Source organism: Electrophorus electricus, chromosome 5 (genome assembly GCF_013358815.1).
Source record: "Electrophorus electricus isolate fEleEle1 chromosome 5, fEleEle1.pri, whole genome shotgun sequence".
NCBI classification, from domain to species: Eukaryota; Metazoa; Chordata; class Actinopteri; order Gymnotiformes; family Gymnotidae; genus Electrophorus; species Electrophorus electricus.
The window spans coordinates 11,818,363-11,840,692 of NC_049539.1; the positions used below are offsets into that span (position 1 = coordinate 11,818,363).

The following is a 22,330-nucleotide window of genomic DNA, read 5'->3' on the forward strand; positions in this document are numbered from 1 at the left end:
ATTATCAACCCTGTTGGGCAACTGAGTCACAAGCCAGAAAGTGGATTTGAAAACCACATAGTACAGGCTAGATAAAATATATATGCATATGTGTAGGTAATTCTTTAAGACTTTCAAAATGCATGCTTCAGTGGAATTTTTCCACCAGTCTAAAGTGTTGTGAAGGTGATGATATCTCATTGACTGGCATTAAAATTGAAAGATTCTTCTGTTGTGCAAAACAGAACTGTCTATGTTATACCAAGGGCCTCAGAGATTGTTTTGAAAACTGTTGTCTAATAATTGTCGAGGACAGTGTCTACTTATCAGATTTGCTGAAAAAAAGAGCTTGTGTTACAACCTGCATCCCTTCTAAGGTGGGTTCTCTTTTGAGTCTGGCTCCTCTCACTGTTTGCCTCCCCGCCTCCAAAAAATCACGTACCGCCAAATTATGAATAACTTCACACAATATGTTTTAACGGTTGCGACCATGGGCAGTAAAAAATAGTTTAACACTTAAGATACCTCTAGGGGGCAGCACTCTATTTGAGCTCTAGTATGTATGTATGTTTGTATAAATGTATGTATGTGCACGTGTATAGGAACATCTGCCGTAAAAAAAACCCCGCACGTTTATGGGTGTGTGTATGTAGCTAAAATAAATAAATAAATACATTGGGAAAAAATAAATAAATAAATAAATAAATAAATAAATAAATAAATAAATATATATATATATATATATATATATATATATATATATATATATATATATATATATATATATATATATATCCATTTAGTAAAGCATTATGTCTCTAAATTTATTACGCGTTACTTTTCAATTTAGGCTAAGTTATAGTCTATTTATGTCCCCGGCAAAAAAGGGATGCTGGACGCCTCTGCACTTACGCACGCACGCACGCGCCCGCACACACACACACACACACACACACACACACACACACACACACACACACATTTCGTAGCCCTTTCGAGGCGCTTAGTTCAACCGAAATTTTTTAAAGGGAAAAAACAAATAAAAAGTGAGTTAAAATGTATAAGGTTGTATTTCTAATGGGCTACATAAACAATGCTTTCATCAATGCCTGCGATCAGCTTCTGTCATAAGCAACATTTGTCTATGTAACTTATACTCATGCGTATGGTTAGCAGTTATCATCCTATCGCACATGTGTGCAGGGGGGGCGGTGTGACGTGCTGTGGTTAGAAATGGTGCTGGGCAGCATGTCTTTACGTCCTTAAAATGCTGACGTCACTCTACGCACAGAGAAATGGGACTGTCTCTCACTCTGTCGGCAGGGAGGCATAGGGGTACGTCGGCTCGTGTAGTGCTTAGTTTTTGTGACAGTTCTTCGCTACTCTGTTTAACTTCCTGAATTAGAACAGGTTTTGTGCAGCAGCCTTCTCTACTCCAGATGAAGCGGGAAGCATATAACCCTTCACTTTCACGTGACAGAGCGTAGGCATGGCGGAGGGGACGCCAGTAAGAACACAGCTGAAGCGCGTTAAGACAAAACCACTACTAGATACGGGAAGAGAGCGTCACCAACTCACGGATACTGCAAACTTCAGTGAAGGCTTTAACAAAAAGCTTCAGAAAGTTTGTTGGTGAAGATTTTTGTCGAAGTCCCTCATGCGTATCTTACACTGGAACAGTGAAAAACGATTAATTACATCTGCTCCCTGTTTATTTGTCGCATGTCACTGGTGTTGACATTCTTAGTCGGAAATTTAAATCATGTGAGTATTATGTGTTCTCTGATATGGCGAATATGGAGTAATGTTTAAAATCCATTTCTTTACTCCGTGGGATCTTTTATTAATTAAATCGGTGCAAATAGTGGCATAAGGCAACAGGCATGGGGGCAAAACAGAGTAGTCCTTCTGCTAACGGACGAACGAGAGCTTATTCTGGGTCATCTTTACCGTCAAGCACATCGACTAGTAACGGAAATGGAAGGAGTGCGTCTCTAGCAATGAGATATAATCATGGTAACGGTGCGTCGGCTCACGGGGCCTCAGGTGCTGCCCAGTCCTCCGCACATTACACTGGGCCCCGGACGCGTTCCGTAGGGGGAAGCGGTACTGGCTCGGGAACCAGACCACAGTCTGGCATCAGCATCCCTAACACCGGAGTCCACAGTTCACAAGAATCTGGTAGCAGCACGCCGGAGGAAAACGCGGCGGAGACTGGTCGGTCAGCAGGCGGTCACGGGGCTCCGAGACTCTTGATTGGGTCATTACCATCGCACCTGTCACCCCATCTCTTCAGAGGTAAGAACCAGTAACCTACGGTAGTGACGAAATGAAAGTGGTACTGAGTTTGTTACAGTACGCTAAACGATGCTGCTAACCGAGTGGTTGTAATGTTATTAGACATTACAGAAACTTTAGGACGGAGGTGGATTCTTTGGTGATTCAAGACCAGCAAAAGTCACCTTTCGAGCTACTGGGCTTGTTTTACATCAAAATCAGAATCTATTTTATGTGAATCATTTATGTGTAGTTTATGTGGTTTCTTGAATTATAAAGATGCCTCATATGTTAATTGGTATTATCCCCCAAATAAATAATTTGTTAACTAAAAATTCCTAAAATAATGATTTAAAACTGGTATAATTTTTGGACCGTTAGGGCAGGATATATACAGCAGTTGCATTAATACATTTTACTATGCTAACTGATGGAAATTCATCATATATATTCAGAAAATACATTTTAAAAGTGTATTTAAAATAAGCATTTATTACTACCTTTGAACCATAGGCACTGCACTGGCTGTCTCTGCCATGAATGTCTTAGCAAGCCATTCCTAGAACTAAATTACAATTAGGTTAATTTGAAGCATTACCGGTGTTAGAGTTGGGCTTTGGCTAAAGGGTGTGCATGTCCTATGTCTGATTGTTTTTCCTGGACACCACTTTGGGAGAGTCTGCTTTAATGGGATTTGGGTGTTGGTGTGCTAGTCATGTCTTGTTCTGTATATGCATAATGTGTTGACTTTTCTTCAGGCTGGCTATATCTGTCTGCCAGTAGACTTGTTTGCTTTTTTCCGAAAACACGTGACATAATGTTATAAAAATAGACAAAAGTATATGGGGTTAACACAGATGCTTTTGTCAAATCTGATACTTTATAAATGGCATGTTTATGGTGTCAGAATCCTTATAAGCATGTATTTAAGATTAAGTAGTGTAACAAGGTTTGAGGCAAGCATAATGATTATAGCGTGTTTGCACATTGGTGACTGGTGGGTATAATCTTCCTTTCTCTTGACATGATTTATTTGTTAGCTTTTTAAACTAAAGAAGTAAAACTTGAACATCTAATATGTTGTGGCTGTATAGGTGCATTTTTGGTAAGGCCTCATGGAAGTGTTCATCGTTTCATTTCAAGTGATGAAGTTAAGTGGGTTAGTGTTACCAGCAGTCTGATGAGCTGATGAAATCCTGTGTGTGTGTGTGTGTGTGTGTGTGTGTGTGTGTGTGTGTGTGTTTTAATCTTACAGCTGACTCTGGCTTGTGGTGATTGAGTGTGTGCGTGCACATGATTTAAACTGTCTATGGCCTGTTCATGAGTTGCTTTGGGATTAGGAATTATGGATTGGTGTCGTCTGAATGAAAAGCAGCGTGCACTGCACACCAAAAGAGAGAAGTTGGATCTGAGAAAACACACAGCGATGGCGTTCTGCTTCCACGGGGTTGGAGGGGTTGCTAGAGGGTCACTTCAATTTCCCGATCGCTTGGATTACAGAACCACCATTTTGTAATCTTTCCATATGAATGCTGGTACTATTTTTCAAGTGAATTACAGTTACATGTATCACGAACTAATGGGAGGCATAGACATGTAAAGTGGCTTCTGATATATGTAAATGATCTTATCTACTGACATCTTTTGAGTGAGTTGAGGGAGTTTTGCATTTGTAGGCATTACTAGGGATGTAAAGATTTTGTGGTATAATATCCTTGTCTTAAAATGTCATGGTTTCACCATGGAACTGTATTAATTTAAAAATACAACACTGGAAGAATTTATTACAAAACTATTTACAAAAGTTACTTTGTACATGTTTTGTACAAAATAAGACAGCTATTGGCTGATGCTTTGTAATATTATGCCAGTTTGAATGTACTGTAGTAATTTGATCTGTGCAATTCTTTATTGGCTTGAAAAGATCATAATTAGTCAACTACATAGATAAATTGGATAAATACCAGCTTTGAATGTTTTATTGCTTTTCTGTGGTATGTGTAATTCATGACGACGTTTAAAAGTGGTTTACAAACTGAGCTGCGAGAATGTTGGAGTGGGGTGGGGGGTTACCGTAAGACTGGAAAAAAGTATTTCATTTATTTTGATAACTTATTTTTAAATTTATAATAAGTTCACTTACTGTCAGTATTTATCACATTGCCTTTATAAAATGAAACATTGCACGATTGAGTAAAGGCATAAGTGTTGAGTAAAAAAGAAAAAGAACTAAAAACATCATGTGCAGCAGATCCATGTTAATCTGTGCACTATGAGTAATAGTTACAAGTAACCACTATAATAATAATCATTTCTAAACAAAATTTAAATCATTCTAAACCATAATGTAATCCATAATTTTAAAACCTTTATAAGGGTAGTCTTATTGTCAAGTGGTACAGATTTTCTTTTAAATTAACAAACTAATTAATTAATTAATTAATTTGTTTGGTGGGGTAGGTGGGAGTGCTGTCCAGTAGAACACGCACTCTCCTCTTTAGTCTGGTCTGCAGATGGTGTCAGTGAGCACAGTTGTCATGTGAGGTATGAGTGAGTAAATGCTTGAGATCAGGGAGATCAGAGCTTCTGAGTTCTCGAGGAGCCACTTATGCAGCAGTATCAGTTTGCTGCTGCTGGTTTGAGACATTTTGCTGTAGGAAGTCCCACATGGAAATTCTTAAGTTTTGTCTTGTCTCTGCTGGTATTCTCCGATTTAGGTCATTTGTCTGTTGCCTTGGTTTGTGGAACAAGGACAGGACAGACTCTACTACCCACACTACAGCACATTTTTTGCCATTGTTGAGAGCTTTGGTTCTCCCCTTTAAACCCTTTGTTTATATGTTAATATATGTGGGAACGTATGGGTGGTTGTAGCCAAAATCCTCTATCATGGTATTGGTGATTTAAAAAAAAAAATTGTTGGCAGAAATTCAATTTAAAATATTTTATATAGAAATATAAAATTTTGGTTCATGCAGTGAATAAATGAATAGAATTTGTAAAAACTTTTGGTAACTTTCATAACGTTTTTATTAGGTTTTAAGATAACTAGAAATGGTTTTTAGTGTTTAGACCTCTAGTAATGACCATCGAGGGACAAACTCAGCAAATTAAAATTTTATACTTGCTGTTAATTGTTCAAATGCACATAAAATAGAGGTTTAATGACCATTTCCTTACAATTATCTTCATAAGGTTGGTAGGAGTCCTGAAAAATATATTCTCTACTTACATGATTTTTCATCACATTCATGTGGAAATTGTGACCTTTCTCTGTATTGTTCACTTGATTTTAAATATACAGCACTGTTCAGCAAAGGTTTACCACTCTCATAACTCTCGCAAAAGTATTCATACCCTTTGCTGTGGCATGCCTGTTTGCTTTAATTATCCATGAGATGTGTCTGGAACTCAGTTGGCGCTGTTGCAGTTGAATTAATTGGAAATTTGGAAAGTCATCTGGGTCTATAAGGACACACAATTTACACTGCATTGTCAGGACAAAACCAAGCCATGAAGTCCAGTGAATGGTCTCTGGATATCAATGATCAAATTGTGGGAAGCTATAGATATGGGCAAAGATATAAAACGGTATCTATGGATTTGAGTATTCCCAGGAGCACAGTGCCCTCAATGATTTTGAAATGGAAGAAGCTTGGCATAAATTTAAACTTTCCTAGAGTTGGCCAAGGAGGTCTTTAAAACGCTCAAAATGTCCTGTGGGACAGACAGCCATTTCTGCAGCACTCCAAAAATCAGGTCTATGGCAGAGCGGCAAGATGGAAGCCACTGTTGAGTAAAAAGCATAAGATTCTCTGGTTCAATCAAATTGTATGGCACATCACCTGGCTAGTATCATCCCCATGGTAAAACATGGTGGTGGCAGCATCTTGCTGTGGAGGTACTTCTCAAGAGCAGGGGTAGGGAGATTGTTAACAATTGAGGGATGGATGAATGCAGCCCAATACAGTTACGTCCTTGAAGAAAATCTCTACATTGCAGCCGGTTCTGTGCATGAATGCCACAATCAGTATGTTTTTTTAAATTCTTTTTTTTTTTTTTTTTACAAAGCAAGGCATTTGTCAGCTCAGACTGTACAAATAATTCTTTGTCTCACAGTAATTGCTGTGGTTCACCTGTATCTGTCTTGGTTTATTCTGTCTTTGTTTTCTATGTACTTTGTGTGCCATGTTCTTTTGTCTTTGTTTTGGTTTTTATGCCTTCCTGCTCTAACCCCTTCCCATGTACCTCATGAGGCTTGTTTCTATCCCCTCCCAATATTTATCTCCAGGTGTTACTTGATCATCTACCCCTGTATACACATCCCTGGTCTTTGTCTCATGCTTTGTATGTTTCAGTGCTTTATACCACTGTATGTATGTGCCTAATTCTTGTTGCATCATTTGTACTGCTCTTTTTGTGTCATGTTTAAGTCTGTTCAGTTTCTTTATTCGATAGTTTCTGTTTATTTATGATTCTTCTCTATCCTTTGTTTGTTTTTCAATATATTCATTATGGATTATAATAGAAGCCTCAAGCCACTTGCATCCTGCTTTCTTGTTTCCTTCTGCTGTTAGATTTTGCAAGATACTTTGTGCTCTTGTTGCAACTGTTTATTTATATATATATATATATATATATATATATATATATATATATATATATATATATATATATATATATATATATATATATATATATAAAAACTGTGAATATAATTTAAACCCTTGTTTGATGTCATTGTCAGTGAGGGAGCAGTTACAATTCACATGAAATTTGTTGGCTACTTAGGCAGAATATTACCAAAAGTGGAATGTTATGACAGCTTATTGAGATGTAGTGAGAGATCAATTATATGGTAAGTTGTTTCCAGAGTTTATGAAGGCTTGGTCCCTAAATTTTTATAAAGATTGCTCACTTGCAAGCAAACAGAAAAGCACATAAAAGCATTCTGGTTAGTTTACTTTAAATATCATAACCTCTACATATGGAAACATGAACCACAAAGCTCCTCCAATGCACAGAGCATTCCACCCAATATCCAATAACTAACCAACCAGAAGGAATGGGCCTACAAAATGTAAAACCTACCATCCAGAATGAGACATAAAACAAGCAATGGCCCCCAAAGATACGCTGACTGAGAGAAAGGAAGGAACTTTTATTACAGAAGATGACATGGATAGAATATGCCAATTACAATGGAAATCAACCCACTCAACTGTATGGAGGAAATTCTCTTGGAAGAATATTATGTTTCTTCTTCATAACCATAGACAAACATTTTGAATATCAGTTCAAGTTGCTAGAGAAACTGGGAAAAATGAAGCTATCCACACATATTTTCTGGGATTGTAAGGTTCTCACTCTTTACTGGAAGAAAATTCAGTGCTGCATTGTGTTATGCAGTACATCACAAAGATACCTCTAGTTGTGTACTGAAATGCTTGGCCAGAGTAGTATGTCATCTGGGTATCATTGGTACTGAAGAAATTCATGTTGGTCACATACTGTGTACTACCTAGTGGAGAGACCTGATGATAATGGCTGTGCACCCATGCTCCTCATTCATCCTAACAGAGCTTGGATAATTCTTCCAGCAAGACTGGGATAAATGTCCAACAGAAAGGTGTGCCATGAATGTAGGATCATTCCTAAGAAGACTTGAGGCTGTCATTGCTGCAAAAGGTGTTTAAACCAAGTACAATGGGAAGAGTATGAATGCTTATGTAAACAGAATATTTCACTTTTTATTTTTAATACATTTACAAAACATTAAATACCTGTTTTTGCTTTGACATTGTTTAATGTGTGTAGATTGATGAGGAAAAAAATACTTAACCATTTTAGGATGAGTCTGAAATAGCAAAATGTGACGAAATTAAAAGGAATAAGTGTCAGAGAACTTTCAATATACACTTTAGTATGACATTTCAAACAGGTTTTGGCTCCAGTTTTTATCTAATGTGCAAACACATCATTTTCAGTTTGGCCAACTGATGATCTCATAATGGTAACTGGTGAAGTCATGTTGAGCCTCGACACAATCATTAATTCAAACATAACAGTGACTGCTGGTGACAAAAGTAACAGATAGTGCATTCACACAAACATTAAAAAATTCAAAATGACAACATTAAAAAAGTCAAACAAGGAAAGAAAGCAAAGAAAATACTAAAAAGCAGCTTTTTTTTTTTTTCTTCACAGTAAAGGAGCAAGTAGTCTGGGCATAACCTAGTTTGCAAATAATTTACACTAGTGGTTGTTTAATGCATAGTTTGTCAAATAGAGTTGGGGGGCTTAGTAGTAGCAACCCAGTAAGAGCAGCAGCCTAGGGTTAAGTCTTCATAACACCATAGTAAACATTGTCTCCAAGGGCATGGCAGCCCACAACATAATGTGCCTATTTAATTTGCAGGTTTACAACTGAGTGTGAAAAAGGTTCATGTTTATTTAGGATGGGTGATAGGATTAGTTTTGATGGGCATGGTGCTGATGGAGACTCTTGTTTAGTCCGGGTGGGTGTTTGGGGCAGCAGTGGCTGATTTCTAAGAAGAAGCTGTTGTGGAATCTGATTTTAATGGCATGGTGCTTCAGTATCTCCTCCCTGATAGCAAGAGCGTGAAGAGTCTGAGGGGGATGGGAGGGATGATCCACATTGTTGGTGGCACTGCTGATACAGCCCTTGTGGTGGGAGGTGTTTACTTGTGGACAGAGAAGCCCAGATGATCTTCTCGGCTCAGCTGTACTTACTATCAGCTTTAGGGAACTGCATTCTTATACAGTGCAGTTCTCATGCCAGACTGTGAGACAGCTGGTCAGGACAATCTCTATATTCTCCCTGTAAAAGCTGGTAAGGATGGAAGGAGGCTATTTAATAAAATATGTGATGCTTTTTTTGGTTCAGGAATGAAGGCAGAGCATAAAGCTGTGAGCATGATGAACCATAGGATTTGAGTTGAAAAATCAGTTATGGGTTTATATGACAATTAACTTGTTAATTTAATGTTTAATAGTTGTTAGACTGTTTTTTCTGTGTAGTATATATGCATTTAATTTAACCTACCTTTTGCTTTCTTCTTTGATTGGACTAGCATGTGTAGGTGTTTTTTGCCCTTGTTGTGTGTGTTTTAGTTAACCTTCCCTGTTTTTACCAGTAGTTACCCCCATTTTGCTTGTTTCTGCTGTGTGTGAACTGTTAGTCTTCAAACAGAAGTGTCTTTCAATTCTTCTGTGCCGATGCTTCATTTGTGTCAAATGTGGGATGCAGCGGCTGAACTGAGAGAGTTCAAGCAGCACATCAACAAACAGGGAGGTAGGCAGTGAAGAAGATGGAGCCTGTAGGAAGGGCTATGTTTGCCCCTTCCTGGATGTGTTCAGTAAGCTGGGAGGGAACAAGGTGGCTGGCTGAGGATGATGATGAAGAGAGCAGCGTGACGAGGCTCAGCAGTGAAGCCTGGCTAGTACTTGGCAAGAGAGAGATGTTGGCAATGGCACAGACAGTGCGCCTTCACCTTCCACCACATAGGTGACTGGGAGCCGTAATGCACATGGCTGCAAATGGTCACAAGGTATCATAACTGGTCGATGGCAGTCACTCAAATGCGGCTGTGTTTGGTGCTTTGTGTTTGGTTACTGCTAGAAAGATCACCTTGGACTTTGAGTTGAGTGTAGCATAGGCGAAAAGCAGGTCACTGTCCTCAATGACATGACATGGACTTGTCAGTGTTACTGCCATGTCCCTCCCACTGTGACCAACACAACGGGTGGTTGGAGAACTATGATGGTCAAAATCAAGTGTCACCAACAGCTGTGTCAACATGAGAGGAAGGAAATGGATCATAGTGGGGAGTTTGAGCCAAGTGTATGAATTCTGTAAAGGATGGGTGCATACTCAGTTTGGATTTCCTCATGGCAGCTGGGGCTATGCTTGATCTCAAGAATGGAACACTAAACCTGGGAGGAAGGAGAGTTAAGCTGTTAGAGGTGGTGAGAGGCAGACTGTAAATGGAAAGTCAGGGCTCCATGGGTGAAAAACTGATACAACAGCCACACCACTAATGTCATCAATGATCAACCAATGAGATAGGAAGGTATATATACCTTGATTAGGGGGAAATGAGACACAGATGAAAACAATGTCACAAAAGTGGTTCAATATAGTTATTGCAGATGGATGATCAGTTTTAGTTGTTTCCAATGTTTTATGTGCATCTGATTAAATTAGCAGGATGTAAACCAAACTATTCCCCAGTTTTCTAAAAAGGATTGAGTTATTTTGCTCCTTTTGTCTATAAAGCAATACATATGATAAAACATGATGATTGAATAAGTAAATGCAGTGAATACAGCTGTTTGGTATGAATGAATTGTACAGCAGTTCTAAACTAGGATTAAACATTCTGAAATTAATCATAAAAGAATTATAAAAAACTACACATTATTCCCAGGACACCATTTGCCAATAATTTGACAGACATAAACGTACCTTTTGTGAAAGGAATTGTGATTATATTTTCACCTGTTGCAACTGTATTGTGCAGTAAGTCCAAATGTAGCTTTTTGGCACAATAGTAAATGAAGGGCAGGAAGGATATACTGGTTGTGTTTAAGAAATCAAGCTGAATATTGGCTGCATCTCTAGCCTGTATATGAAGGGTCTTTCACTTTGGAACAGCCTTCTATGACATTACGGTCAGGAAATGCAGCCTACCTCAGCTGGGGGTGGGGGAACCAATTTAAGGTAGTCAGGTCTACTATTACCTGCAGTCTAACACCCCTGTGGGGACAACTGGTCAGTAAGAGATTCTGAAGGAATAAGATGGCTGTTATGGCATTGTGTGTCAGCAAGTGTGCAAATGTTTGTATATGGGCATGCCATGCATGAGTATGTGCTTCTGCTTATGTATGAGCATATGTTTGCATGTGTGTGTAGCAGTTCAGTGAGTAGTCTTTATATCTGATTTCTGTGTGTGGGTGGTTTCAAAACAGAACTGCACAATATAGTGTTTGTTAATCAATACTGCTATATTATGCTCCTAAATACTGAAGCTGCAGAAGACTGCAATATGCAAATGAGCTCTTTAACACATCACAACACTTCTTGAGTGCTGTGAGCTTCCTGACCAATCTCAGTCATATGAGCATTTTCTGGCTGCTTTGGTTAATAACAGCATTTATCTTCTCAAAGAACTAGAAATAATTTTAGTAAAACTTTGCAGTCAACCAGGTTTTTCTAAGGTCTATTGCTTTTACCAAACAATATAAAGCTGATAGTAGATTGTGCTTGAACACAAGGTATTTCAAGGAATAAGGCTATCCTAAAATTAAAATGATGAACCATATACAGTTTATACAATGAATTGCTAGTTTTATTGTCAAGTAAGAAATATGGAGTAATGTGTATTTTCCCAAAGGACTACCTTTTGGCTTGAAATGCTTGAAAAATATATGATGCACATTTAGCATTTTATATTTGTAAATATTATTATAAATGGATTACATTCTCATAAAATCATCCCATGCAACTAAACATATAGTTTGGGCTTTATATATATATATTACAATAGGATTTCCAAGACCAAAAGCATGAACATTTCAGCTAAACATTTTACTAACTGGGATCTAACAGTAGTCAAATTCTTTGACGTCATTTTAAAAAGATTTCAGTGGCTATACTTAGCTTTATTAAGTGGAATGTCTAACCAAACCAAAAAAAAAAAAGTTTTCAGTGAGATTATGATTAATGAAACTCATGTTATTAGTGCAAGCTAGGAACATGCTTGCTTAGGCAGGATGTACAGTGTTGTGACTACAATGTTACAGAATTCTGACTAGCTTGTTAAGCACGAGTGACGAGCTAGACAAAACAGCAAATGCTGAATTATGGAGGTACTGGGGGGGAAAAAAAAGATTCATAGCATGAAAAATCACTATCAGTCATTAATATAGGAATTACTTGAATAAAAATGGGAAAGATATTCAATATTGCAACAAAACACCAATGCAATGAACAGCTCGAAGAAGGAGAAGATCTTCAAGGTTTTTAAAGATCTTAAAGCTTGTTAATGAACCATATTAAATAATTGGACTACAAAACAAAATAACAATGTATCTGGGAAGTACAATCTGTCATGAATTTATCAACACAATATGGACATGTATTAATATTTTGCTGGAAAAAAAAAAAAAGCCAACATCCTGAAATTCTTTTGTGTCTGATTCCTTTGGACTGGTCGTTCCTGGATCAAAAATGGATCTACATCGTTTACTTTGCAGATGGATTAACAGTCAACCATTTTGTAAACTTTGTGAAACTAGAACACAGCCAGGCCCAGGGGAAACATGGATGGCATTCTTAATGGACTCAGAGTATTGGGGCATCACAACAAGATCTTGACATTCAACTGGTGGTCTTTAATTGTGATGGAGAATAGTTGTAGTTGGCATACATAATGGAGTTTCAACCAAATTGAAAGGCATGTGTCCATCTCTTGTCACAGTTTGATGTGCATGACTTGGAAAATCCCACTTACAGGAAAGCCCACTTACAGGAAAGCAAGTGTATCAATGAAGGGCTGAGCCACACAAATCCACTCATGCCTGAAAGAATACAAGATGGTTCTCTTCATTCAATTCATGTTGGATGTTCTACATTAATTTAAACATCTTAGTCATCTGTTCCCCAGAGGTGATCTAACCTTACAAATATTCTAGATCAATTTTGTGGCCTTGTAGGTAAGAGAAAGGTTAAGTGCTAGCACACACACACTTAATTTTTTCTGTGAACTGGTATGAAATGACTGATCGTTTATAATTCTTCTCATTTGGCCTATACTACTCCACTATTATTTCACAGACTAATCCAGAACCAAAGCTACAGGCCCTTGATGAAACTGGACCATGCCCTGGAAACACTTACCGTGGCTTCATGCTGGGACGTAGAGAAGCTGACGACAAGGCCTTCACTCCTATTGAGGCAAAGCTCATAAGTGACTTCTGTGACTTTTTCATCTTGTTTTAAGAATCTTGACAAAGGAGTCCTAAAATCAGCATGCATCATCTTTGACACCTCCAACTGGCCAGATAACACTTCTGAGCTGGCCAAATTCAGCCTCACGGAGCTTGATGACTTCATGGAATATTTCAATACCATCCTTCGGGCTTTGAAACATTTTAAGTCCAGAGATGCAGCCAGAAGAGAGTGGCTTGACTTCAAGGTGGTTAGCAGACACTACAAGCACCTACTGCCACATGGGCTCTGGCAGAGAGTTTTGCTGGAATATGTGGGCAAATCAGATCAATTTGAACAAATCAAGGTCCTGGTTGAGCTTATACTTGTGATTCCATGAGCAGTTCTTGTTGTGAGTCTGACTTTTCAGCCATACATATTCAGTTCTAATTAATTTGCCTTTATTTCACTACTCCCTTTGTGTAGAGTATAATTGATCTGGATATATTTGTGCAATAGATTATTAACTACACTTATTACTGTCTGTGTAAATATGATTTACAGACAGAGAAGGCAAGTTATTATGGCATTATGGTGGTAATGTGGACTTGCACAAAACTCACCATGTTACAACAAATTACTCAATAACTCATACCAGATGACTTGGCTAACTGTCTGGCACAGATATAAGGAATTTTTGTATTGCTTTACTCATTATTTTGAGTGTAATAAGGGGCTGCTGTCTGTAATTGTCATGTTCATACTAATGCTCTTGCTTTTTTAGCCATAATGAAATGGTTATAAAGCAGCTGTTTGCTTATGTAGTTTTAAACTGAGAAATATATTTAACAGAATTGTAGAGAAAAAAAATTGGGACAGTCAATTTTCAGATCAGGATGATTAACACATCCCAAAAATCGGGACTGTTCTTAAAAAAAAAAAACTTAGTCGGGATGCCTTCTACATCCCACATTGCTATTCTACAGCTCTCCTATCCTCAATAAGACACTACACTACTACCAAACTACAGCTTGCTTCCATACTAGCAATGCACATTAATACACTACAGTGCTCTCATACACACTAACACGCTACCATACTACAACTCCATCACTCACACTGAAATACAACTCTCACTCTCACCACAAAACCACACCACCTTATAGCTCACTCACTCACACCAAAATAGTACTCTGTTATACTACAGCTCTGATGCTGACATAATTTAGTGATGATTATTTGTCTTGTTTTGATTTCTTTCCAGGTTTTAATTGCCCTGTCTGCTCCAAGTTTATCTCTTCCGACGAGATGGACCTCCACCTTGTCATGTGTTTGACAAAGCCCAGAGTAACATATAATGGTGAGACTGCTACTATTTTCTTTCTTTGCTGCTTGTCTTTGGGATGGTGGTATGACTGCAGGGAGTGAAGTGCATTTCACTGTGCATAAGGTATTTTGAAGGAATATGTTCACCTCATTTTCTATTACTTTTAAATACTGATAAAATACATTTTAAAATTAGAACCCAAAATATCCCTTTTAAAGTTGACATTCCCTTTCTGATTCATCCATAAAATGTTCTTAAAAACAAAATCATATAACTTTACAATATATTAGTTCACCTCAATGAACAGAAACTTCTGGAAACTTCTGGCAGGCTCATAGGCTCATATAAATATTTGAGTCAAACAGGTAATTGTTACTATTGTCACCCCAGTGCCAACCCCCACATTACTAAAGCTAATGCATTGCATGGTCCAATACTACAAGATTTTATCCCTGAGTTTAACCCCAATTTGCCACTTGCATCAAATTTCCCCAGTCTGAAGCGATTTGATCTGGTAGTGTGAGACAAGAAAAGTGTCTGTTACTCTCTGTGTGAAGAGAGAGCTTATTTCTTAACGTTAGTCACCATTTTAAATAGTTCCTGTTTTCACTATGGACATACTTTGATGAATTACAATATGAATTACAACTAAACAAGGACCAATTGTGTCTGTGAATGTATATTAAACAATAAATAAACCTTTTAGCCAGGACCACATGTTTTATCAAAATGTACCCATATATTTTTATAATGCAAGAGAAAGACAGCGGTAATAAAGTTTTTACTTACCCTGCTATGTTACCCTTAGTGAGCAAATCTCCATAGACCCACCAGGAGCAACCTTTTTAGAATTAATGTGTAGATGGAGACTTCAAAGGGTCCACGCACTGAATAAAAGAACTGGTAGACTATTGACGTCAGTGTACAACGCTTTAAGAAGGGTGCTCTTTCTTCCATATATAAGAATTGTGTGACATTGAAATCGGGCCATGAAGACAACGTGCAGAACAATAACAAAGTCCTGTTCAGTTTCTATGGAACAAAATTAAATCAGTTTTTTTGAGAAAGCCTTCTCTCTTTTCTGATGGCAGATTTTTTTCAAATTGTAAATGTTTTTAAAACATATTGTAGTACATTTACTACTGGCATGATTGATTATAAATTAACTAGAAAAGGAAGTTTAAAGACCTACTTCAAGTTGCTTGTATTGCTGTGTTGGTTGGGAAAGTATATGTATATGTGTTTGGAGATGGAATTTGGGGTGTGGGGGGAGACTTCAGATTCTCTACTAAATCAATTTTGAACATAGCCACCTCCATGTGGGGGGACTGCTCTAAGGAGCATAAACTGGTTCATGTGAGCTGCTCTTTCTAGAACAAAACCATAAGACAATCTCATTTATGAATATTGTTTGCTCCTTTTTGGTGGTAAAAAGTAGTTATTGCTCCTTTAACTGAATGGGTGAAATCGGTAGTCAAAGAATTAGACAGAGGCATACAGACGTAGTCTTGTTTTGAGAATTAAATGACCCAAAGTATATTGTGCAGTATGGTGGCAGTACCTTAAAAGTTCTGGGACTGAGAGCCGTTGTAAATTAGGTGTGATTTAAGTAAATAAGGAAAAAGAAGAGGGATGAATTAATAAAATAATTGGAATATATAAGAATGTGCAGACATAGCTGGTAGATAATTTAGTAATACGAAGTATGGTGGCTCTTAAATGAAAAACATGGAAGTCAGTGGAGAGGACAGAGTGCGGAGCAATAAAGGATTAACAAAATTGGCATAAAATTAAATCAGTGTACCAGTACATGCAGGCTCTTATTTACAAAAGGTTTGTGTGTGTAAAAATGCGAGAGCAAAATTAAATGTTTTGTTGGTTTTGGAGTTATGCCCTAATGATAGGAATGTCCTGATCCGATCTCTAAGATGAAGGCATTTTTTTACCTGATCGGTATCGGCTTTATTGAGCACAAACCTAAGACCGATCCGTGGTTTGCAATCCTATGCGGTCATACGGGTGTCGTAAACTGTCTGCAGTGTGGAAATATTTTAAACTGGAGAATTAAACAAGACCAGCAGCCACGTGTAATGTCAGCTTTGCTACCACTGCCTCGCGAAATGCGTGCATTGCATTGTTCAACACTACCAATTTGATATACCACCAGTGAGTTTACTCAGCTTAGCCAGGCAAAGGCTGCACACACACACTAGAGAAAACTTTTAAAAGAAGAGAGAAATTTTCTACAGAAATCAACATGGTCAAAACGCTTACATAGAAGCTAATTGAATTCATCGCATTGGATATCCAGTATATCGCTGTGTAAAAAAAAAAAAAAAAAAAACAGGTTTTCGTCGTCTTTTGGAGCTTCTGGAGTCCTCTCGGCACTACATTTCAGACATGACCACATACAAGGTCTTTTATGTGACGGCTGTTGGCTTTACCAGATGTGACGGCTATTGGCTTTACCACATATATTTGGAGTTTTTAGGTTTCCCCGATGTCACGTACTCTCACGGCACACTGGATTGACTCCACTTTTGATTTAAAGCGTGCGCTATTGCACCCGCAACAATTCCGCGGGTCTCATACAGCAGAGCATGTATAACAAGCAATCGAGATGTTTAACACTTGGGAAATAGACAAGCAATGGGTCCATGTCATTTTGCGGGACAATACAAAAAATATGAAAAAAAGCAACGGATGATTGTCGAGCGTATACTTTGGATTCATTTGAATAACTAATGTACTTGACGTGTGCACTGTGCAATAGTAATATAAGTATCAGACTGAGACTCGATATCGGAAGATACTCAGTATTAAATTACTCGGATCAGTAACGGGGGCCAAAAAAAAAAAACGATCAGGACGTGTAGCTCTTACATACACATACACTTACATACATACACATATATTATTGTATTGCAAACGTTAGTACATTTGCCTCTCAGTGCTAGGGTCTCGGGTTTGATTCCTTATCTGGGTGGAGTTTTATGTTCTCTCTCTGTCTGCCTGGATTTTCTCTTGGGTCTCTGGAGTCCTCCCACTGTCCAAAAACATGGAGTTGGATATCCTAATAAAATTGCCTGTGTGTGCCCAGTGGTGGATGGTGCTCGGTCCTGGGTGTTGTCTTCTCTTCCCTTCCTACACCCGATTCAGTCCCCCAGATGGCTGAGGTTTCCAGTTGAGAGTAAGCTATGCACAATTGGCAGCCTTTCTCACTGGCATGTGGCTGGATGTAAAAGCATGTGTGTTAATTGTAAAGTGACCTTGGGTAGCTTGACAGGTGCTAAATAAATATAATTTCATAATTTCATTTCAGTTTCAATTTATGTTTCTAGTAGAGTACACATGGGCTATAGGGAACATTTAGCACACACCTAATTTAAATATTGTCTTGGCACATGATCATTCATACAAGTTTTCTTTGTAAATCTCTTACAAAACACTCAATGCTTACTACCTACATATTAAATATATAACACTGCCTGAGCAAATCAGCACTTGTTATTTGAGGTCTTAGCATGTTTTAAGTTCTGTTACTGTTGCTTGAAAGTGTGAGAGAAGAGGTGCTTAGAAACTTTGCTCAAGAAAAGGACTGGACTGAGGCAACCTGCCACAATGCATCACACACACTACACATCACTGCACCCTTAATATCCCCTTTAATATGTATACCAACCGTACCACTCCTTTAAAACAGTAAAGTCATATAATAAGAGGGAATCAAAGAAGATTGAGAGAGGAAACATGATAAATGCTTTCAAAAAGTGGCATTTAAAAAAAGTGTATGCCCTACAGTGATGAATCCTAATGAACAAGCAATGGCATCCTGTGTATATGAGGGAGAAAGGGAGACAGACAAAGCAAAGATGATCAATGACTGATCAGATGATTGGTGCTTTCAAGACAAAGTCATGTTGAATAAATTGTAGACTCACTAAGTCAAAAGTATGCTCGTTAATCCTTAAAAAATAAATGAGTGAACCCAGTGTATGGAGGTGAGAGAGTAGATATGATAAATGACTGCTCAGATGGTCCGTGAATGAATCCTGTATAAAACAAGTGTCAGAGGGGAAGAGAGTTTCAGGTTTGAAGAAAGCAAAAATATGCTACATTACAATTAATATTTTCAGAAGTCATCCATTTTATTCATGTCACCTTATTCAGTTACAAGAGCTGCTTTGTCAATAACTCAGTCTTCTTAGCAACCCTATCACTGATCATGCCAGAGTCCAAAACAATGAGGATGTCTTTCTCAGTGGCCATCAACAAAAATGGCTCCAGCTTGATTGTTGAGAGGCTACACTTATGTAATTTTAATGAATTTGAGCATTGAGAACATTTTTATAGGCCACCTGAGTCAGGGAAAGGATCAGAAGGAATTTGTTTGCAAGTTCAAGTACACGATAAGCACCTGACATGTTGAATTGCCTGAGCATTTCATAGCAGCACAATTTTTATTTACAATATGTCTCCTAGTCCTTTTCTGCAGATCCATCTTCCACCATTCTGGTCATATACATACATCCACATGTGATGCTGTAAGCCTGTACCACTGTCCAGCTAAACATTTCAGCTCTGACTCTAGATTGGCCACCATATCCCTGCTGTCAAATTTTATCAGACATTTACTGAGGTCTTGGAGTACATTACTGGGAAGATAAATGGTTCTGATTTGCTGAAAGTTCCTGGGCTCCAGCCATGCCTGATCAGCAGAGTGAGTGCCATGTGTCATAGAGCTTCTGTGGATGGCTTCGATAGCTGTGTCCAGAATTGTGTTGTGTACATTCACCTCATATGCTCTCTTAGCATCACTTGGTGCCTCATCTCGAGTCATCTCTCTGATCCTGCTTTTCTTCTTCATATTCATTTCAGAGTCAGTGTAGCCACCACTTTAAATGTATATTCCTTCCTCCATCTCTTCAGTGTGTCTGCAGCTGTCTTCACATTTGTGAAACCTGGTGCTTTGAGGTTCTCTCCTGTGGCAATCACCATCTGATGGGCAAAGAGGATGGGCATTCCTTCTGTCTGAAGGTACTTGGACAGTGGAGTGCTTGGTCAAATAGTCTGAGGCATGTCTGTACAGTTTCATATCTCAGGAAGCCCTCATAAAATGCTTGTGCTTTGCCATATATTGCTGACATTTCATTTGTTTTCTGTTCTGTGGCTGCCATTGTGAGTACTACATTAATGAAGAGGCCACCCTCTGGTTTATCAAAATGTCCACTTTTTTAAGGGTGTCATACTTGGCCCACCACTTTGTCTCTCCAGTTGGAAAGACGTGCCTATGGATTTGTTTCTTTGATTTGTTTCTCTCACAGATGAACCCTCTGAGAGAGATGTTATTCGGTTGATTGAACAGCATTCTGCTTTCAATGACAGTTTTAGTAATGTCAGCCAGCACAAGATTAAATATGTGAGCATAGTAACACACATGCACATGAGTGGGAGAGTAGGAGGTACTGAAGAACCTTTGTTGTGACCCTGCATATTGGACACTCCATCTTTTGCTTTCCCTATACACATGCTCTTGTCCAGTTTCAGAGACTCTTAAGACTTCTGAGAGCAAAATCAAGTATTGCCCTGTGGATGCATGGCACTTCACTAAAGCAACACGCATAGTCTCAGCAACATGCCTTAATATTACTGAACATTGATCCAGAGAGGTTGTGTCCTGTACTGTATCAAGCTGAGCAGAGAACATTCCAGCTTTCTGGATATCACTGGAGATATTCACTTGAATTAGATGCTCGACAGCATCTATCTATTGGAGTGAGGTTCTTTATTGTTCTTCTCTATTCAATGGTCAAGATGCAATTTTAAGTGGATAATCATCTTTCCTGAGAAAAAGATGAGCTCTAAAAAGTCTCCATGGACTGTGGTGGTGTCACACAATGTTTATACTGCCTCATTCTACACCAGCCTGTAGCTCAGCCCTCTCCTCCCAAGCACTTTAGCCACATCCACTACATACTCCAAAACATGGCATCTGTTTCTCAATTGTTCCCTATAAACAGACATCTCAGTGCTAGTGAACATGCCGTTCATATATGCTTTTGAGCACTTTATAAAAAGCTTCAGTGTGCAATTTTCTTTTCTTGCTCCTCTGTATGCTGGAGTACATGCCTCCAATTTAACTTTCCAGTAATGAATACGCTGATGTCAGTCCTCTTCCCAAATAAAAGACATAACAAAACAATGTATGATGTCCCTTGCAATATTTAAAGGTGAATACCTTCTGCACTAGTGGATTTCTGGTATTCTTTTGCAGGTGATGATCTAAAAATATCTGTACCACACATAGAAGGCTCAAGGCAGACAAAATAATCTGTCCTCCTGCTTCTTGCTCTCTTCTCTCTTGCTGACACACTCCTCTGGAAATATTAGCTCAACCTGGCACAATGTGAAATGAGGAGAGATAATTGGGTGAGGTTTTACATAATGATAAATCAGGTCCAGAATTCTTGGATCCCTGATAGAGGAGCAAAAAACAATACAACACATGGAATAATTTTACAGATGGAATAATGGAATAATTACGAATAATAAATACATGATTGCATGGATGCCTCAATTTAATTTCTATAAATCATCCATCAACACCCAAAGAAAAGCTGGCTCCAAAACACATTTTTAAGGTCCCAAAAGAGTACTGTTCTCCTTATAATTAATAAATAAATGAACAAACCAAAAATGCTACAAGCTGACTCACTGTTAATATTGATCAGTGGTGGTTAACAAAATACTGACATTGTCAACAAGACAATGTATGAGAGACACATTAAAATATATTTTTAATTCCCCATGGAAAGCAAAAAGCTTGCTAGCCCACAGCAAAATTGTTGTAGCCAGTGTGTTAGCTAGCCACTGTGGCCTGCCTACATGGTAACTTGACATTATAACTAGCTAGCTATCAAACTACAACTGCATTCATAAAAGTAGCAAACTAACCAAATTGATGTAGAGCTACGTGTTCAGAATTTGTTTTATTGTAGTGTTATCAGTATAACTGCAAATACTGCAAAAATAGTTTGTTCACCACTAATGCTTTTTATGCTTAATTTTACCAAGAGGATCTTAATAGGTTTCTGGGCTCTAGAGTAGCATAGCCTAATGCTCATCATCTCTCAGGACATTTTGTTGAGGCAGGCTGTCAGCCTGATGTTAACTTCTGCTTACCACAAGTTCTACACTCTCTCCTCTCCCACCCTTTCCCCTTTCATTTTCCTCATTCTCCTCACTGTGCCTCTCACCACCATCATCCAAAAGTTCTGAAGAAGGTCCTTCAACAAACGTGTCAGATATTTTAGTACATTTGGCAGAATCTGCCAGAAGTGCATATCTTTTCTTTAAACCGCAATATCTCTGTACCTCCCTTGCGTTTTATCCTTTACCTTTTTGCAGATACTCTGTTTAATGAAGACAAAACTGAGTCTAGAGGGGGAGATGTTCAAAGAAGTGATTAGGCCAATGGTCTCTATTTTATGGACAGCTCAGAGAACAATAAAAAGACAGTGATGACCAAAAGGCACTTCAGCCCACCGGCAAAGTGCCGAGTCTGCCAGATGTCCAGTCCAGCCATGCTCATGAATAAAATGGACAAATAATGAGGAGCAATGTTTTTTAATGAATGTGTTTTTTTTTTTTTGTTTTTTTTTTGTTTTGTTTTTTTTTTAAACAAGGCCAGCTGAACATTTCTGATGAGCTGTGAACATACTCAAAGTCTACATGATGAAGTCTCATGTGTTTTTCATGACTTTAAAGATGCCAAAGAGTGCATTTAAGTTTTCTGT

The 22,330-nt window shown here is 38.2% G+C and overlaps 1 protein-coding gene across 1 annotated transcript in view; it reads left to right on the forward strand.

Annotated features, from left to right (window-relative positions):
• The first annotated feature begins 1,309 nt into the window (after positions 1–1,309).
• znrf2b (zinc and ring finger 2b) overlaps positions 1,310–22,330 on the forward strand; it is a 28,663-nt gene continuing 7,642 nt past the window's right edge. Inside the window, exons 1-2 of the mRNA XM_027001155.2 lie at positions 1,310–2,277; positions 14,472–14,567. Of these exons, the coding sequence (XP_026856956.2) occupies positions 1,863–2,277; positions 14,472–14,567 (511 nt within the window). The 5' untranslated portion in view covers positions 1,310–1,862. The remainder of the gene's footprint in view (positions 2,278–14,471; positions 14,568–22,330) is intronic.